General features: G+C 39.5%; 2 protein-coding genes across 2 annotated transcripts in view; one reads left to right on the top strand and one right to left on the bottom strand.

Annotated features, from left to right (window-relative positions):
* The window catches only part of DCTD (dCMP deaminase), a 214,487-nt gene that overhangs the window by 67,549 nt on the left and 129,240 nt on the right, over positions 1-17,698 (top strand). The window lies entirely within an intron of this gene.
* Positions 1-17,698, bottom strand: part of WWC2 (WW and C2 domain containing 2) — a 99,629-nt gene that overhangs the window by 11,619 nt on the left and 70,312 nt on the right. The window contains exons 10-20 of the mRNA XM_071432160.1: positions 17,490-17,579; positions 15,970-16,577; positions 12,427-12,550; positions 11,533-11,613; positions 11,363-11,449; positions 8,099-8,291; positions 6,364-6,534; positions 5,558-5,670; positions 4,368-4,560; positions 2,205-2,369; positions 42-134 (exon numbers count right to left, since the gene is read on the bottom strand). Of these exons, the coding sequence (XP_071288261.1) occupies positions 42-134; positions 2,205-2,369; positions 4,368-4,560; positions 5,558-5,670; positions 6,364-6,534; positions 8,099-8,291; positions 11,363-11,449; positions 11,533-11,613; positions 12,427-12,550; positions 15,970-16,577; positions 17,490-17,579 (1,918 nt within the window). The remainder of the gene's footprint in view (positions 1-41; positions 135-2,204; positions 2,370-4,367; positions 4,561-5,557; positions 5,671-6,363; positions 6,535-8,098; positions 8,292-11,362; positions 11,450-11,532; positions 11,614-12,426; positions 12,551-15,969; positions 16,578-17,489; positions 17,580-17,698) is intronic.

Raw genomic sequence — 17,698 nt, 5'->3', positions numbered from 1 at the left:
CCATAGCTCACTGCAAACCATGTGCAGGTAACAGCACATACCCGTTTAACTCTCAGGCTCCGTCGTTCTGTGGCGTTTCTCACAAACAGAGATTTCTTGGTCAGCGTGGAGCTGTCGCTGTCGCTGCGATTCAGCTGCCAAAACGTACAGAACAAACAGACATAAAGCACCTCCAGATGTAAATACACCTGCACTGGTAGAACCAGTCAGGGAACCTCAGCCTTTACATACACGTAAGGTCATATTCTTACTATAAAGTTAACAAGTTTGCAACTAGAATAAGCATCTACTCTAAAATTATAATCCTATACCAGGACAACCATTGATCTTACTGAATGAATAGTGAGTCTCTCTAGGAATTCAAGGAAGGTAACCATGGTTATTAAGTACTGATAAATCATTGTCTGGCTGCAGATACAAACTATGGATTTTGCTTACCTGGGGCAGGCTTTTAACAAACTTACTACAGGGAAGGTAAATTACTGTAGACATACACCTGTCCAACAAGCAGTATTTTTGTATTGTTATTAATTGCAACAAGCAAAAGCGTGCCTACAGCTTCCCTTCAGAAGCACTGTCTGCTTCTTAAAATCATGTGCCACAGCTCAGTGGTAGCTTCTTCATAACTTTAGCATTATTTCATACACATCAATGCAGAATGATTGTTAGGTGCATCAGCATCAGTAGGTGGTCGGAAGCATCCCTCTGCAGAATATGTATTTCAACTCTTCAGGAGAGGACAAGAAAAGGAATCCTTCTGCTAACATTTCAGTAAGCAAAGGCAGGGCCCTAAAGTGTGCTTACACAAGGCTGATTGGGAGCTGGGGTCAGAAATACAACCACTTGCAATATACAGTACACCTCTTGAGAGACAAATCTGTCTTTTCACCATGAGCCATTACTGGGAGCTCACTCCTTGATAGAGAGAAGCGGCCATCGCCACTGATGTTCTTTAGGCACTTTTCAAGGGACATTTTCCAAAGCATCAACAGACTTTAGTTCTGTCCATTAGGCCTCAAAGATCTCTGTTTTCTGTAACATCAGAGGTGCTCTCTTAAAGCCAGGCTATCTCTTCTGATTAGAGAGCAGCTGGCACTTCACCAGAGTGTATCCAACAGGCGCTTTCCTCCCCTACAGCATCATAATGCAAGGAATGCTGGATATGCCTGTGGTACAAGCTGGGGACTGGGACTGGGGACACCCCAGCTCTCCAGCCTTCTTTGTGAACTAGGATGCAGCTACAGTGCCCACTCTGGAGCCCCCAGCGGTGGGCAACAACTGTTTCTGACACTTCAAAAGATATATCTTCAAACATGTTCCTTTTTTTTGCCAGTGAGAATCACAGAGAAGTGATGAACATTAACATTCCCAAATGATTAAGGCAAATGCCTCTAACTGAACTGGGGAATTAAAGCATAGGTATTACTTTTTTTAAAAAAATATACTTGTATGAATAACCTGTAGAAACTAAAGATCAAAATAAACAGCCTTTTCTATGGTATCTGTGATTAAAATCTATAGAGCTGGGAGTTCATGCTTATATCTTGTAACACATTATTTTCATAGTTAGTTTAGCAGTAGCAAGACTCACAATTTAAATCTTTTTTTCTTTTTCCATGCTACCATAGATCTAGAGAGACTGGAGAACTTAGCTGCCAAAGCCATGTTTAAAACCCAGCCCCGAGGCAGCGTTTGCACATCTTTCAAAGATGCAATTACAGCAGGATTTGGGCTGCCTAGGTTTAAAACCAGTTGAGATACAAAGCGAGATTTAAAATTGATGACTGAGCTCTTTCCACACTGTTACCCTTAAATGGCTGCATTATTAAAATATGGTAATGCAATGGCATTTTACAGTGAATTCTATTTCATGTTGTAACAAATTGTTTTGCTGCGAGAGTGCTGGAGTTGCTGACGTGCAGGGAAACACTTTTTGCAGAGAGCCAGCACAGGCATCTGTGTTATTTCTCTCCAATAGGATGTATTTTTGCCCTAGCAGAGGTGTTTTGCAAGAGTATGCAACTCTGCTAAAAGTCAATTCTACTATACATCAGCTCAGAGAGGGAAGGACTCTAGAGAAAGCACAGGCTCTGCCTCTTGCAGGGAAAAGCAGTACATGACTCAGTGTCATTAATGCTTCACTCCCAAGAAGTTAAATGACTCTTTGGTTAATAGCTCTTCATCCCAAATGCCTCTGCTCTTACCCTGCAGATGTATTGGTTCCGCTGGCCTGGAGAGAAGGTTTGGGAGCGCACTATCATGCTGTTCCTGACAAAGGGACGCTGTCTGCAGCTCCAGCTGGCTCTGTCCTTGGGCCGGACTGCTGTGTTCTCGTTAACCAATTCCTCAGTGTTAGTCTCTTTATCAACCTGTGAACAGGAATTTAATGCATAAGACTTACTATAACCAGATACATGCCCCCACATAGTTTCTGTGCTTTCAGACTTCACAAGCATTCTCATTACCTTGTGGTGGATGGAAAAAGACCAGCGGCAAAAAGCCCTGTGCATTTACAGAGAAGCTATTCTAAGTAAAGAAATGCAAAATTCCCAAGAGGCTTAAGAGTGTGTGGAGAGGCTTTGAAGGTACTCTTTGTAGCCAGTAAAGCTGGAGCTTTTGCAGAAAGGCTTTTGCTGCTTTGCTGCTTGGCAGAAGGTTTGATGCAAACACAGTACAAGTAATGTTTTTCTTTGCCATTTGCAGACATTATGATTATTGCACATTTATATTTACTTTGTTTGGTAATTGCAGAAGGGCAAGGTTCTGCCATGCCAGAGATGGTGCCTGTGCACACTGAAAGGGGGCAGCTGGAAAAGTTACACTGCCCAGGTCCTTCCAGACATACTGCCATACATCCCCAGGCCTCAGCAGCAGGACTGCTTTATGCAATCTCTAGAGCCTCACCAGCCTTGTGAACCCAGGGAAAAGACACTGCTGGCTGCTGTCCCTCAGCACAGCCTGCTGCCTACTAGAGTTGTCCCACATGTGCCAGAGGGAGCCTCAAGTGGCTCCATCCCTGTGGGTGGCACAGCCTGTGCTTACTTCCATGCTGCAATCATCCTGGCTGCTGGGCTAGACCAAGCTCTGCAGCAGCTGGGACATCCAGTGTTACTGATGAGCAATGGGGCTTTTTCTTCAGCTTGGGTAATTTAATGAGGTTCATGATTTCCATAGTGCAGGAGATAAATACAGTGACCTAAATAGCACAACAGCAACCTTGAGAGCATGTGGCCTACAGAGATCTGTGCTGTGTCTGGCTCTGCAGTGGGGACTGCTGTCTTTCACTCATTGTCTGGGTCCACCCAGCCCAGGTTTAGCAAAGCACTTTGTGTGTGTGTCTGACCTTCACGTGTCGTCCTTGCCATCTCCCCTTGCCGAGTTAGGGCTTTGATCTATATTTACTTGCTACCCAGCAGACTGTCAGTCCTTTTAATACCACAGCCTTAGCTCATTTGGCATCTTGCCACATTAATTGGAAGTTAATTACAGTTACCAGCAAGTCCACTGAGATGTTAAACTTTTATATTGTCACAAAGTTGAAGGAACGAGATGTCACTCTTCGTCTTTCTACTTCAGTTATTTTATAGAACTTTTGAGTTTAAAATATGCAACGATGTTTTTACTAAGATGCAGAAAGATTCTAATAATTTTATTTCTGAGAGTGTTCTACCACATCAGAGATATGTTTACTAAACATTTAGTAAAAGTGCTTTCAGGAAAGTGGAATATAATTTCAAAAACAACAGTTACCAAGAACATGGAATTAGAATTTGCTTTATGCAGTGTGTGGACACAATAGTACCCTCAATTGTTCAAAAGTATACACAGTTTTAATACACATTTTGGAATTTTCTGTTCATTAGTCTTTTGTCCTTTTTTCTGCTAAGACAGTTCTTGTATTTCATGCCCAAAAATTAGGGGAAAAAATAAGGAAATCGCTGCATTGGCTTAAAGATCTTGACCCTTGTCATGTGTTTTTTCCTGTTGAGCAGACAAATCAGAAAAAAAGAAAAGGAAACAATGAAACAGATGTGCAGAAATATTTTAAATATGCACAAGCTGAAGCTACTGAACTACTCTTGTATTTTGAATGTCCTCCACATGCAACAACAAAAAAAGTGAAGATAGAGAGTCTTGGTTAATTGTCCTGGACTTACAAGTCCTGCTTAGCATGTCTGTCCAATGTCCTCTTCATAGTTCACAAGTGACCACATCAATTTTGTTACATGTACATACATACAAGTGCTACAGCAAAGGCCTCATCAAATTGTAAATGCATAGATGCAGCAGACTTCTATATTAATTGCTCAGAAATAGATTTTAGACATAGTAAGATACTGCAGGAATGTGAATTTTAAGATATTCACCAGTGTTAGAATTACAGCAGCTTGCTGGCTTTCCTGGGCCTCATCACTGTTCTCTCTGTTCTTGTCTTCATTCATTTCTGGTGCATCCATGAGTAACCCCAGGTCATCATTACAGTCACCTTCTACTTCCAGCTTAATGCCATCTTCCTCTTCATCCACAATTTCATCAGAGGCCTCTGTAAGCATCTCTAGCCTGTATGAACAGAAGTAGCCCAGGCTTATTATGAAACTGAAAAAGCTCACCAAGGAAGATACCAGAAAGCCCAGACCTGCACTAATGTTTAAGGCATGCATTTTCCTGAGAAGGAAAACAACTATCAGCCAAATGCTTCCACCAAGTTCACGTGAAGGCACATTTCACTGCTGCCCTAAGCAAAACCCAGCACTACTACAGTTCACCTTCAAGGTTCTTACGACAGCACTGCACTCTATTCAATAGCTGTAACATTAACAGTGTTGAAGGACTTTTGTTATAAGTTCATAAAACAAAAAGCTACTCCCCCCTTTCCCCCAGTAAAGAATGTATTTTCTTCTACACTGCAGCTAAGAAATTGAACAATAACAGACCTCAAATAGCAATTTAGCAAGAAATCTGTTTCTTAGGAAAGCTCACATTTTCTTCAAAAACAAGCTCATCAACAGAAGCACACCCACACTGACTTTGTCAGACAGCAGCTCTCTTTTCAGATCTAACAGCTTGCCTGTTACAGTTAATGCAACTATAACATTTGAAATTATGGTACACTCCCAGTGGCTTCACAACCCAGGTGGTTTCACAGGAAGACGTACATGGAATGGAGGAGCATTGGCAGTAGGAGTTCATAGAGCAGCCAAGAGACTGTAAACCTACAAGAATGTGAATAAATTGACCATACAAGAGAACAAGACTTTACTCCAATTCCAGTGGTGGTGAGGCACTGGAACAGGGTGTCCAGAGAAGCCACAGATGTCCTGTCCTTGGAAATTTTCAACGCCAGGGTGGATGGGGTGTTGACCATCCTGATCTAGTGGAAGGTGTCCCTGCCCATGGTAGCAGCATTAGACTGGATGATCTTTAAAGATCCCTTCTAACCCATATCATTCTATGAATCTATGATCTCCAAAAGTACAACTCTTTTGTTTGTCTAAGAAGAGGAAGAATGAGCTGAATCATTCAGGCATGAAGAGTGAGGGAGGAAAAGTGTCTTTACCAGTCTTCCTCAGAGGCCCTTTGCTCTTGTTCCTTCTCCTCATCTTCAGCCAGCTCTTGTTCTACTGCTTCCAGCTCAGCAGATGTCCTCTCCAGCAGAGCTGACACAGCATCCTGCTCACAAGGAAAAAAAATAAACCAGAGTTGAATGATACATAACAGGTAGGAAAATGACAACTCTTGCAAGAGCTGACACCCTGATGTCAACAGACACAATGACCCCCAGATCACAAGGATAAGGGGTTTGAATTGTCAGTGTATAGCACATTGAATAATTACTTTTATACAGAGTAAATCTCAATGAAAAACAATTGGTTTTAAAATGACAATGCAATCAAATATGCTCCTGTCATCCTTCAATGTAGTTTCTCATCTTCCCTATCGTACTGTTCTTAGGTGAAAAAGGATGCTTTTCAAAGTTACATTTTCTATGCAGTTCTCTTAAGAAGGAATTAAAGCAGAAGAGCTGATTTAACCAGAAGAGTTAGTATGTTTTGCATAAACAGCATGTTCAATGCAATGGCTTTGAGTATGCAGATTCAACAGTTAATAAATTGCAATTTTTAATGTATGCATATGAAAATAAATTACACACTTAAGGAAGCTCTTCAATAACATTTTTTCTAAAAAGAATCACAGCTGAAGGCCCTACTCACACAAAGTCACTCTAGACAAAAGTGCCTGCAAAACAGGGCCTTGGACCTTCAGGATGGCAGTTCCCACATTCAAATAACTACAATGCAATGGCACAATTGGAGTCTCTGGCTTTTTTCTTGCTATCACAATAATAGCCAGCTCATCACTCACCAAGTCCAGTGAGTCCAGTGACTGTGATTGCTTGCTTAACAGAAACATGTATTCATCATTTTCTTCCTTGGGTTTTTTGCCAGGACTCTGCTTGCAAGGCAACAGGTTGTACCACAGAGTACAGGTCTCATCAGAAAGTGATAAATCTGCCAGGCTGATCTGAGTCCCAGCCTGTACAAAATAAGAAAAGGGAAAAAATTATTTAAATTTGTTCTGTTTTCTACAAAACATTCTACTGTACTCATCATGCAAAACAGGCAGCACAAATTTGACATGAACCTCAATTCCCTTTCTAACCGTACAGTTTTCTATTTCCCTCTACTTCCAGTTAAAATTGACAAATATAAGTACATGGAAATGTCAATTCTGCCATCTCTTATTTCAATCTGCAGAAACGTCTCCCCACACGCACACGCACACCCCATACCATACCACAGTACTGCACACACCTGCTCTAATGCATTCAGCAATGAAACCCTGTGCAGCACCAGTTTGTGGGACAGCGAGTGTCACATGATTTTTCAACTGTCCCACCACAAAAATCATGCATATGGCAAATAATGGATGACCTTGGATGCTCTAACCAGGGAAGAAGGAGATGAAAAGCCAGTAAAAGAGATTAAGAAACCCTTTCATTTGGACAAACGCTGGCATCCACTGAGTTGGTACTCTGGGAAAACTTCTGAAGTACTCATGTTTGGGCTGTGCCTTGGAGATTAAAATCCTTTGTTCTTTGGCAAAGCATATTATCTTCACAGCTGCTGGGCTGCACACATAGCTCTTGCCAAGACTCTGGTCATGCTGTCCAGGGCATTCTGCTGGGGATGATACTCCCAACTCTTTCATTTGATCTTTGGAATAACTCTTGTCCACTGGAGGTTTTTGTTATTGTTGAGTCCTTTCTTCACCTTTGTATCCTGCCTGAGGTTGCATTTTTGTTCTGTTGCCCTTCCCTTTCCTCAGGGGAAAACTCTTACATACTGAAAAAGGCCAACACATTCCCCAGGAATTAAGTTAACTACTGAAAAGTGAAGCTGTTTCACAGTAGTAAGAGCCAATGAACCCCAGCAGATTGCAGCATCTCTTCAGTGTGTGGGAACTGCAAAAATCTCACTGTGCTACTAAAATCCCTCTCGTGGTGAAAAACTAGACTTGAGTTGCACCAGACCATGCAAAAGCAATTTGAAAGTAAATGAAGCATCACTGATTCAGTGATGACTACGATTAACAACAACATTCAAAGTGACAGCTTCCAATGGGCTGATCTATAAATGTCATGCTTTTTTATTTCAACAGATCATAAAGACTAAAAAGGTGTCCATCATATAATCTAAAATAACGTCCAAAATGTAATTTAGTTTGTTCTTTGTGACAAATGGTGATAATGAGGGCTTGCTCTCATTATTTTTTACTGTGGCTCTTCTTCTGTTTTTACTTTAAAACCTAGCATTGAAGTTTATAAGGGTTTTATGTATAAAATGGTAAAGATGGAATATTGATCTGTAATTAAATTAATTCTGTGTTAGAATTATCAAAATACCTTCCATCCAGGATTAGATTCTGTACTAGGAGTTTCAGAGAAAAGCAGTATTCTAGGTACTATAGCAACAACTAAGTTATGCTTCAGACTTTGTCTCCAAGTGCCGTGGAATTTTAGCAGCCTTGACCATCAAAATAAGAGGGGACACTATAAACAAATGCATGCCAAAAAAGCACCAGAAATAAAACCACATACCAAGCATTCTTCCCGACGAGTCCTACTGACAGCACACACATCTACTCTCAGTGTCTTCTGTAGCAGTGCCACTTGAGAAACGGCCACTCTGAATATCTCGTTGAATAAAATGGTTTCCATGGCAGGATGAACTTTAGTGCGGAACAGACAGCTGGTATCAGTGGAGGATGGAAGGACTGCTACTCTGATATACCTGCCAGAAACAAAACAACATCTTTACCTCTGTTTAAACTGCCACTAGCTGGTGATGCAGGGGAGAAGTTCACCCCATCAATTTAAGGACCGCATAGCAACAAAACGGAACAGTAACTTTATCAGTGGAATGGAAAAGAGGTGACAAAGATGAGTGAGGAACTCCCCTGCAGAAACATTTCCCAAGAAGGAATTTTTGTGCCTGCAAGGTAGTAGTAGGAAGAGTGGAAGCAGTTTCTGACTCTATCCAAGTTTAGTACTGTAAACAAAGAAGATCATGTCACAGGTGGCAGGAAACATGCCCTTCACGTTAATTTTAAAAAATGAGAAGAACTGGGGTGGACGTAAAAATTAAATTCTTAGAATAATGCAAGCATCACTGAAAAGCAGTGATGTCTTTTAATCTTTTAAGGAAGCAAATCAAGTAGGATTTCCAAAGAAAGCAGGAAACTTAGGAGAGCAAGGAACAAAATAGCTAGGGCCATAGCTGCTTAAGATCAATTTATAACACATTAAGTGAAACTTGGAAGAATGCATCTTGCAAGCCTAAATGGAAGCACAGAGAGTAACTTAAAATTGTTACAAGGCTGCATTCATTTCATACAACCAATATGAATGGGTATTATGTGCATGAAAGTTGTACTAGCTAACTTGCAGGTGTCACTTTAGCAGCACCTTGACAGAGTAAAGACATTTTTAATGCAATTTGTATGTGCTATTTACCTATTGCACAGTTTCTCATACACACAAATGAGCATAGTAATAGTTTAACATCTTTTCTGTGCCTATATATTAGTCTGTTTCTGGTACTGGCTCTAAATATAAATGGCATTCACTGGACAATAGAATGCAATGAAGCTGGCTAAAGCAAGAAAAAAGAGTAGGTCAATGTAAATAATTGTGGAAAATACTTTTTCTCTCAAAATTTATAGCACTACTATTATATTTTCTGACTTCGTGCAGAGTTTCATTAATTTTATTAAAAACTTAATTTTACATTAGTTAAATCAAAAGAAATTAGGTCTGTGAGAAATATGATTTTTTTACTTAAATTTGGGCATAATCTTTATTTCCCAATTATGCCAAACTTCTTGGAATAAAGAGCAAAATCTAGGTTGTTTGGTTCACATGTACAGCCTGGATAGCAGGTATCCAGCATTTTGACATGCCAGTCCTGAGGTGAAGTGGTAGCGTATTGTAACTCCAGTAATGCTGCTGCTGTATTCATGCAGGTAGGTAAGCAATTGGCAGTCTACTGAAAACAGCCATTTTAATAGACTAAGCAATTAAAAACATTTATAAAAGATGTAGGAATAGAAGATAAAGTGTATCAAAAGTATGTTTAAAAGGTGGTCCATTAGAAGTTTCTTTTAATAACTGTTTGCCAATTTATTGGCATCAGGCCAAATGAAGGGTAAACAAAGAAGTGAAAGAAATTGTTCTTTCACTTTGTTGTATACGAGTGATTACTTTCATTTTAATTAATAAATTTAAAGAGTCAATCAATCAATCAGATTTTACTGTGACAAACCTATGACTTCTCAACTGATGAAGAAGTGACCCTGACACAGTAACCCCTCAACTGTGCTCTACCTGGGCTAAAAGTGAGCAGTTTTCACAGTATCAGTAACACCTCATGTCAAATCTATTCTTCCATGTGTAAAGGTTCACTAAAGTACTAATTTATCCAACTGATGTTCTAGGAAATGCAGCTATAATGTAGCATCTTTTTTCAGACCCAATTTTTAATCTGTACAGATTATACATACATGCACACAAGTGCAAGTGGCAGAAAAATGCTATTTGCAAGGTCCTGCCTTTACCCTGCCCCTTCTTCCTCCTTGTTTTGTGCAGCTTTAATTTCATCAAATCTCTTTTAGCAGCGGCAGGTTAGGACTTCTTGACTATCAATTACAACCTCACACTTTAATTCCTGAAAAGATACCTGCTCTGGCCTAGCTTTATGTTATTGAACATCTTTTTGCCATTCTACATTATCTACTTTTCCTCTCACCTGTGTCAATTTATTCTTCCATGGTTTTTTTGTTTTCTTGTGCTAAATGTTAGTGACTTGGAAGGTCAGCAAAGGAAAGACTAGTTCAAAGAAGGAAGGATAGTAGTAGAACAACCATTGTTATTAACAAAAACAAACAGAAAAATCCAGCAAGCACCCAGGCCTCTATCCTTAATGCATCCTTTCCATATCCAGTGGCTTCCTATTTATCTGCCAATCAAATTTAAGCCAATGGGATACAAAGGGAAAAGAACAAGCAAGAAAACTAAATTTTTCAAGGATTGATTATATCCTACTCCAATCTCATTAAGCTTTTCAACAGTTTAAAGTAAACTTACAGTCTGTCAAAAAGCTTGCTCAAGTACAAGTGTCCCCAAGGCAACCTGTACTTATCTATTCAGATGAGAATTTTGGATTAGAAACTCAGTGATAACACATTCAGGCTTTTCTCTACATATGATTCAAACTGCAATTTACTTTTAGACTTTGTTGGTCCAATTTGAATCAAGAGCTAATTCTTAGCAGACCCCCAAGCTCTAGTTGTTAGGGATGGTGTATCTCAATGTGACTGTGCTTGTCCTCTTGCAATTTATTAAATTACCCCTTTCCTTTAAAAGCTCACTTAAAAGACAAATACTGCTTTAAATACCATTTTACATCAAAAAGACACATAAATGCAAAAAGACAACATTCGGAGCTGAAAGGATGCCAAAGAATCAAAAGAATGGTTTTAGTAACTATGGCATAGCTGTTTTGCACTCACAAAGCTGGAGTGTTTAGAAGCAGTAGAAAAAACACCATTTTAAAATCCGTTTTTACTCCAGTTTAGTGGAATGTGCAAGTTTCCTGATAGCATCTTATTCTTGCAGCATTGCTGGAATATGCAAATACTAAATATTACATAAATACTACAATGCTAAATACTACAACAATTTGAAAAGTTTTGTATATACTTCAGTGCTCTTAAGCCATAAATCAACCAATTCCTTTAGAGAATTTTTAGAATTTATTATTATACTCATATCTCAACACTACTTCTCAGTGATTGTTTGACTTACATCTTAGAGCCAAGGGGGACAGGAAATGCTGGAAGGTTTCTAAGCCGTACTATGATTATCACAAAACTTGAATTGCTGTGGTCATATCTGTTAAAAAAAGGACAACACAAGGGAAGTTTACTATTCACACTTATGGATCAACAGAAATATTCCCCTTGCTGGTCACTCACCTGAGTCCTATTTGTACCTGAGCAGCCTCTAGAGTTGTTGCATCATCTTCACTATATACAGTGTCCTCAGTTTCATTTGGTCTAGGAAAACCAGGCAAATACTCAAATTTTGGAAAATTATAGTTAGCTTTCAGCAATTATTAAATATGCATACACAGAACATATATCCATTCTCCTAAACATGCTGATTTAATTACAGCATGCACTCCAAATAAGGATTTCAGAGCCTACACAACAACAGTACTTGTTTTAGGGGCAGTTGCTGCTGGAATAGTTTGACAACTGCGGCAATGATTCAGAAAGGCCTGAGGCTGATTACTGAAGATTACAGGCAATACTATATAAACTAATATGAAAAATCCTATAGAAGTTGTCTGGTCAAAAAATAACAGCAAATATATTTCTTATATCCTGATCACTGCAGTGAACATTAAGCCTCAACCTGGATTATTTTAATACCAACATTACAACAGAGTTTTTTAATGTCTTTTCTATAACCTCTTTTTAAAAATAAAAACATTCCAAAAAATTGCTATGCAATCTTAAAAATCCTTAACAAAGCAAGAAGTAAAAACAATAACTCTGAGTATTGACAATAGAGTCACATGGCAGAACCTGCATAGTTTAAATCAAGCTTTTCTCTTGGGAACACTTCTAGCAAGGAAAAAAACCCAAGATTATAAAGAAGTATATTAATGCAATTCAACCAAGTTATACAAGCACAAAAAATAACCCTCAGATCAAACTTCATTGTTTGGCAAATATGCCTTCCTTTCCATCTGAAAATACAAATTATTTCTAAAAAAGGCAGGGCTGGTTAACAACTTCTGTGTAACTGATCATAGATATATTTAAATATTTGGTGGAAAGACTTGCATGATTTCTCAAACCTACTGTTTCACAGAAGCTTCATATACACCACTATCTCCAGCTACAGACTCATCTGACACAGCAGCAGAAACACAAGCTGTCTTCTCCTCAAGCAGATGACCAGCTGTTCTTCTTGGTAAATCACCACCTACAAAAAGGAAAAAGAATGAAAACTAGTCCAAGAGATGAATAGTCAGAAAGAGAGATGAGCATAGCTTAGGAAGTTGTCACGTTGAAAGCGGTGACCCTTAGCTGAGTATCACAGAGTAGTTTTGTTCCATATCATTAAACATTCTGAGACTGTACTGCTGTTGCTACATATTCTGGCTACAGATATAACCAGACTGATGAACTTGAAAATATACTATTACTTCTTCCCAGAGATGCAGACTCCTATCATCACCCTTATGCACTGAGCTAGTTATTATCCTTCATTATAAGCCCTCATTTTCCTGATCTTTAAACCAGTATTTGCCATGTTCACATTCAGCACTGTGGTAACACTGCAGCTACATGCCAAGTGCTTGCCTACTGTTTATTAAATATTCAAAAGTCTGACAGACATCATCTCCCCAGTGATATAACTGCTGGAAATAAAATCCCCTCTGGTTTACTATCATCAAAAACTTTCTCTGCTACAGCCTTTCAATGACTACTTAGCTTTAATCTTCAACTTGCATTCATATGTGAGTGTCATGCCATGAAGCCACATTCTGCAGCACAGCAAGCTGAGGGCCTATGCAGTCCTTTTATCTGCCAGGGGTGAGGATATTGGTATGCATTATCATCCCCATCTGAATCATGACTTTACATCCTGTTAAGATGTTAAAATTTCAGGCTCTAGATTAGATGATTGATTGCTGCATTTGTGCTTTTATTTATGGCAGTAGGAATGCTTTTTCCTTGATGATGAAGTGCTCTTTCCTTCCCCCTCGCCATGTGAGGGGTGAAGGTGATGACATGATTTATTGATTACCCTTAGGAATTACCACGGCAGCCTGAATTGACTTTGACAATGACAGAGACTGACTGTGGAAGAACTACAAGATATTCCAACTTGGTTACTGACAGCAGGGACATGCGCAGAGGAGCAAATATCTCTATGGTTCACCTGTACAGAAAAGTCAGAGACAGCCAGAGAAGCAGGTGAACACTGCAGCTAGAGAGCCAGTGCAGATTACATCACAATAGGAGCTGTACTACCTTTGAGTCTTTGTCTATGCCCAAGTTAAGATTCAGCAGTATTCAGATTTGTAGTCCTGTAAAAACCTAAGTCTGTGGGCTGTAATTCTGAATGCAAGTTTAGTGCCTCTGGCTGAGTTTGTTCAAACCTTCCCATTCAGCATCACAGCAGTTTCAAGGATGAAACTGGAGTAGAAACACTGAACAAACCCCAGACCTGTGTCTCACTGTTAATTACTGAAGTCTCACCATGATGCCCATTTTACTGTGGAAACCAGAGGTATTGAAGTGTAATTAGTTAATACCTGGCTATTCAAAATTCAAATACTTGTTTTGGCAGCTTTAATACAAGTTTAAAGACAAACAGTATTATGCATATGGTGCTACATGGGGAAGTATCAGTATGAAGAATCACTGAATGAATTTACATTTTAAAACCATAACTACTTATATAGACTTAAAAGGCAAGCAGACAATATCCAGAATAAGAGGTCCTCAAAAAGTGAAAAAATGTTAGAGAACAACACAATGCCTTTGAAAATAATGACCTATAGAAATATATTTTTTTTAAATTTCTGATTTTACATAGGCCAAAGTGTTCCCAAATTCCAAGCCATTTTGAATTCAGTTCTCCAACTATTTGAGCTGCAGACAGATTGCAAAGACAGACTGAAAGTTGTTGTTAATTTGGAAAGGATATGCTGCTGAAATACAGGCAGGAAAATTAATTATTGTTTCAATCTTTTATAATATGGCTCTAAAGTAAAATAACTACTGTGCTACACTATCCTATAAAGACAAAGGACAAAAAGACCCCCTCCCCCCAGATTCCCTTTCCATGCTTTTTCAACTTTGCATTTTACAGGTTCAGACCATTAGGACATCAGTCAATTTCTTGTTTTCTTTTTGCACAGTGAAACAGAGTGAGGCCTCCCAGCTTGTACTAAGCACACCATACCTTTCTCTTCTGATGCCACATTGCTCTGGCCAACTTTGAAATTACCACAGTACTGCAGCAAGCTAATCTAATTAGACAACAGATGTTACAACAGTTCCTTGAGAGAATTAAAAAAATAACAGCAAATTTTTCATTAAAATATATAACTGTATGAATGTGACATGGTACTTCTATTATAAATTTAAAAACTCCAAGCACAAGGGTTCAAACTTGGTAATAAATCTGGACAATGCTCAAGAGCTAGGCCATGTTTATTCTCTAAAACACCAAACTCCTTAGTTAGCTGCTTCCCTACCAGCTCAGAAATACAATTGGAAATTCCAGGTACTGACCAGGTTTCAAATAGGGCTGCCAGTGCTCAGCACTACTGGAAATCTGTCTCACTCAGTTCTTCCTTGAGAAAACAGAGTGTAACATAAACATGAATGGTTTGCAACATACTCGAAGACAATGACACAGAATGACACTAGAAAAGAATAAATGTGCAGAGAGAGCACAACATACTGCCAGCCTGAACAAAAGGCAGCAAAGAGAGCACTCCAAGACTGAGCACGAGCCATCTTGACAGCTGGGATTTTTGAAATTCTGGCTCTGCCAAAGGTTTTGACAATATAAGATGATTAAGTATGCTGTATGGCTTTTGATACAGACCAGAAGTGGAATTCATCACACCTAATTAACTAATAACTAAGGATACCTTGATAACTCACAGTCATTCATCCCTTCTTCCTTAAAGGGAAGTATGCTTTAGGACAAGATGTCTCATTCTTTTGCAAGTTACCCACAGACTGCAAGGGGATCCTAGACTCACTTAGGAGCTCTGTTCTAACTTAGATTAAAAGCCAAAAGCTGTGAAATTTATGTTAAAAATGGGGAAACTCTCACTGTAATGTAGTCACCTGTCTTTCTCAATTCAAAATGAAACATAGATCTTTCAGTGACAGCAGGCTCAAACAATTAGATACACATAACACATAATTTACAGTCCAGAAGTCTCTTTTACTGAGGATGTCACTTTGTAACTTACTCTTCAATGAGAAAGTACCAAAAAAGTACCTGATTTCAAGTTATGAAAACACCAGCAGAGGGTGTTTGCTCTATATCCACACATCCTGATAAAACCTAGGAACAGCATGCATCCTCCATGCTTTCAAAATCCAGCTTCAGCTTTTTGTGTTACTGTTTTCGGGACAGATTGCAATATATGAACTTACTTTCTAAAACAGCTATGGTAAAATATGGACAGAATCAGGGTGATTGCAGCTCTCTGCAGCCAAAACTAGAAGTTAGGTAACATCCCTCAGAACATGCAAGTGCGTGCTGATCAAGATACTCTTCAGGTACACAAGGTACCTCCTCATTTCAAGAACCAGCTGTTAATTTTCATGTTGTACATACATTTGACATTAGATTTTTTTTTTAATTACCTGAACTTCCTTCGTGTAGGGAAGGCAGAGGCTGCCTAATGTTTAGACCTTTATCATCTGTAGGAGTCTGAGATCCTGCTCTGGCTTCAGAGTCCAGTAATATTTGGTTCTCGCAGAAGCTAATGCCTGCAAAATCACCTGAAAGGTCAGAGTCTTCGAAGTCCGTAGTGAGGTGATGCAGAGGGGAGTTTTGAGCTGACACTGAAAATGCAGCTTCTAAAACCAAAGGGGACCCTGGTGGGGACAAGGAGGAGAGAGAGGATCTGGAAGACAGTGATGTCACAGATTTGGGAGGTTTAGTCAATTTGGGATGGTCTGCAGCTGAAGGAGAGTCACTGTAACCGAGTCTCCCATGGGAACTGACCACTTCATTTTCATGAATAGTAGTGATAGGCCCCGAAGGAATGTAACCAGTTTTTTCTTGCAACATGAAATCAAGTTTGTACTGATAGTCCAAATCTGTAATTTGCTCGCCTTGGTTATAGTAGAGGTCCGTGGAGCTGAGCGAGTTCAGCGAGCCTCTACTCGATGTGTTCAGAGATCCCCGGCTGGACGCCAGGGATCCCAAACTGCTCCCTGAAGACACAGATAACGTACTGGCTGAGAGGCTGCAAACAAAGCACAAACACATGCTGATGTTACTAAACTAAACCAGCACAAAACAGAATAAAAAGAGGGAAGCTTGACTGAATCTGCCTTGTAACAGATTACAACCAAAGGCTGCTTGGGGCATTATGTTTTTTAGGCATCTATACCTGGCTTAGCTCAGTGTGCCCAACCTGCACACTACCAGGGCAATTTACCCAGCCTTTGGCCACCTGCCTAAACCTCTTTTCTTCTGCAGAAGGCTGCAGATTTGTAGTCTGGCAGTAACAGCAGCCTTCTCAGCTGTTATATCCCATTGGAAACCTGCTCCACTCTGGTGTGGTGCTCATGTGGTCAATGTGACAGCACAGGGATACCCAGGATGGAGCCTATGACAGCAGAGGAGTGTTGCCACCTCTAGAGCAAGTCATGCAGCCCACCCTATGCCCAAGCACCTGGGAAAGATGCCAGATAGACAATTTATAGCAGAACTGCTTCCCATCTGCGTGACAACACGCACTCCACGTGCACAGTAAATCTAACTATGTAAATTATGACAAAGGCTGTAACATGCAATCTTGTCCTGTTAATAAAGAGATAGGGAGTCCTGCTGGGCCAGAGAAACTGAGTGCTACTGCCTTGGTTCTGGAGGACTGCTGGGAAAAAATGTCAGGAAAAGTAATTCAAGCAGGCCCTTCTAAACACTTAAAATATATTTACTAAACGATAACAGAACTATCAACTTAGAAAATTTGCTGAAATTATAAAAGCACACCAGGTTTGCATGGTGACAAAACACTTGAAGCTATTACATTTGCTTTTTTTTACTTTAATATATTTTGCTGATCTTCCAGCTAAGAGATAAACCTAAGAATGAAGTTGAGACATCCAGATGTACTACAAAACAGGTTTTACATCATGCAGTACAGTCTCACCTCCTAAGTTGTGAATGCAAATAGGTAGTTAACTTTGTAGTTTCTTCAAGTTTCTGTACCAACTCTTTTCTTCTCTCCTCCAATTTTAATCTGCAAAAATATGTACATATTAGTTCAGGAAAGCATTACAGAATAGGCTAGAACGTTTTATAGATAAAAAAGAAACAAAGTGAAGATCCCTCATTTTTTTATCAGGTTGCCAGTGACTA

The sequence above is a fragment of the Agelaius tricolor genome, unplaced genomic scaffold (assembly GCF_023055355.1).
Source record: "Agelaius tricolor isolate 1412-34295 unplaced genomic scaffold, bAgeTri1.0.p SCAF_8, whole genome shotgun sequence".
NCBI lineage: Eukaryota > Metazoa > Chordata > Aves > Passeriformes > Icteridae > Agelaius > Agelaius tricolor.
This window is presented reverse-complemented; position numbering and strand designations above follow the sequence as displayed.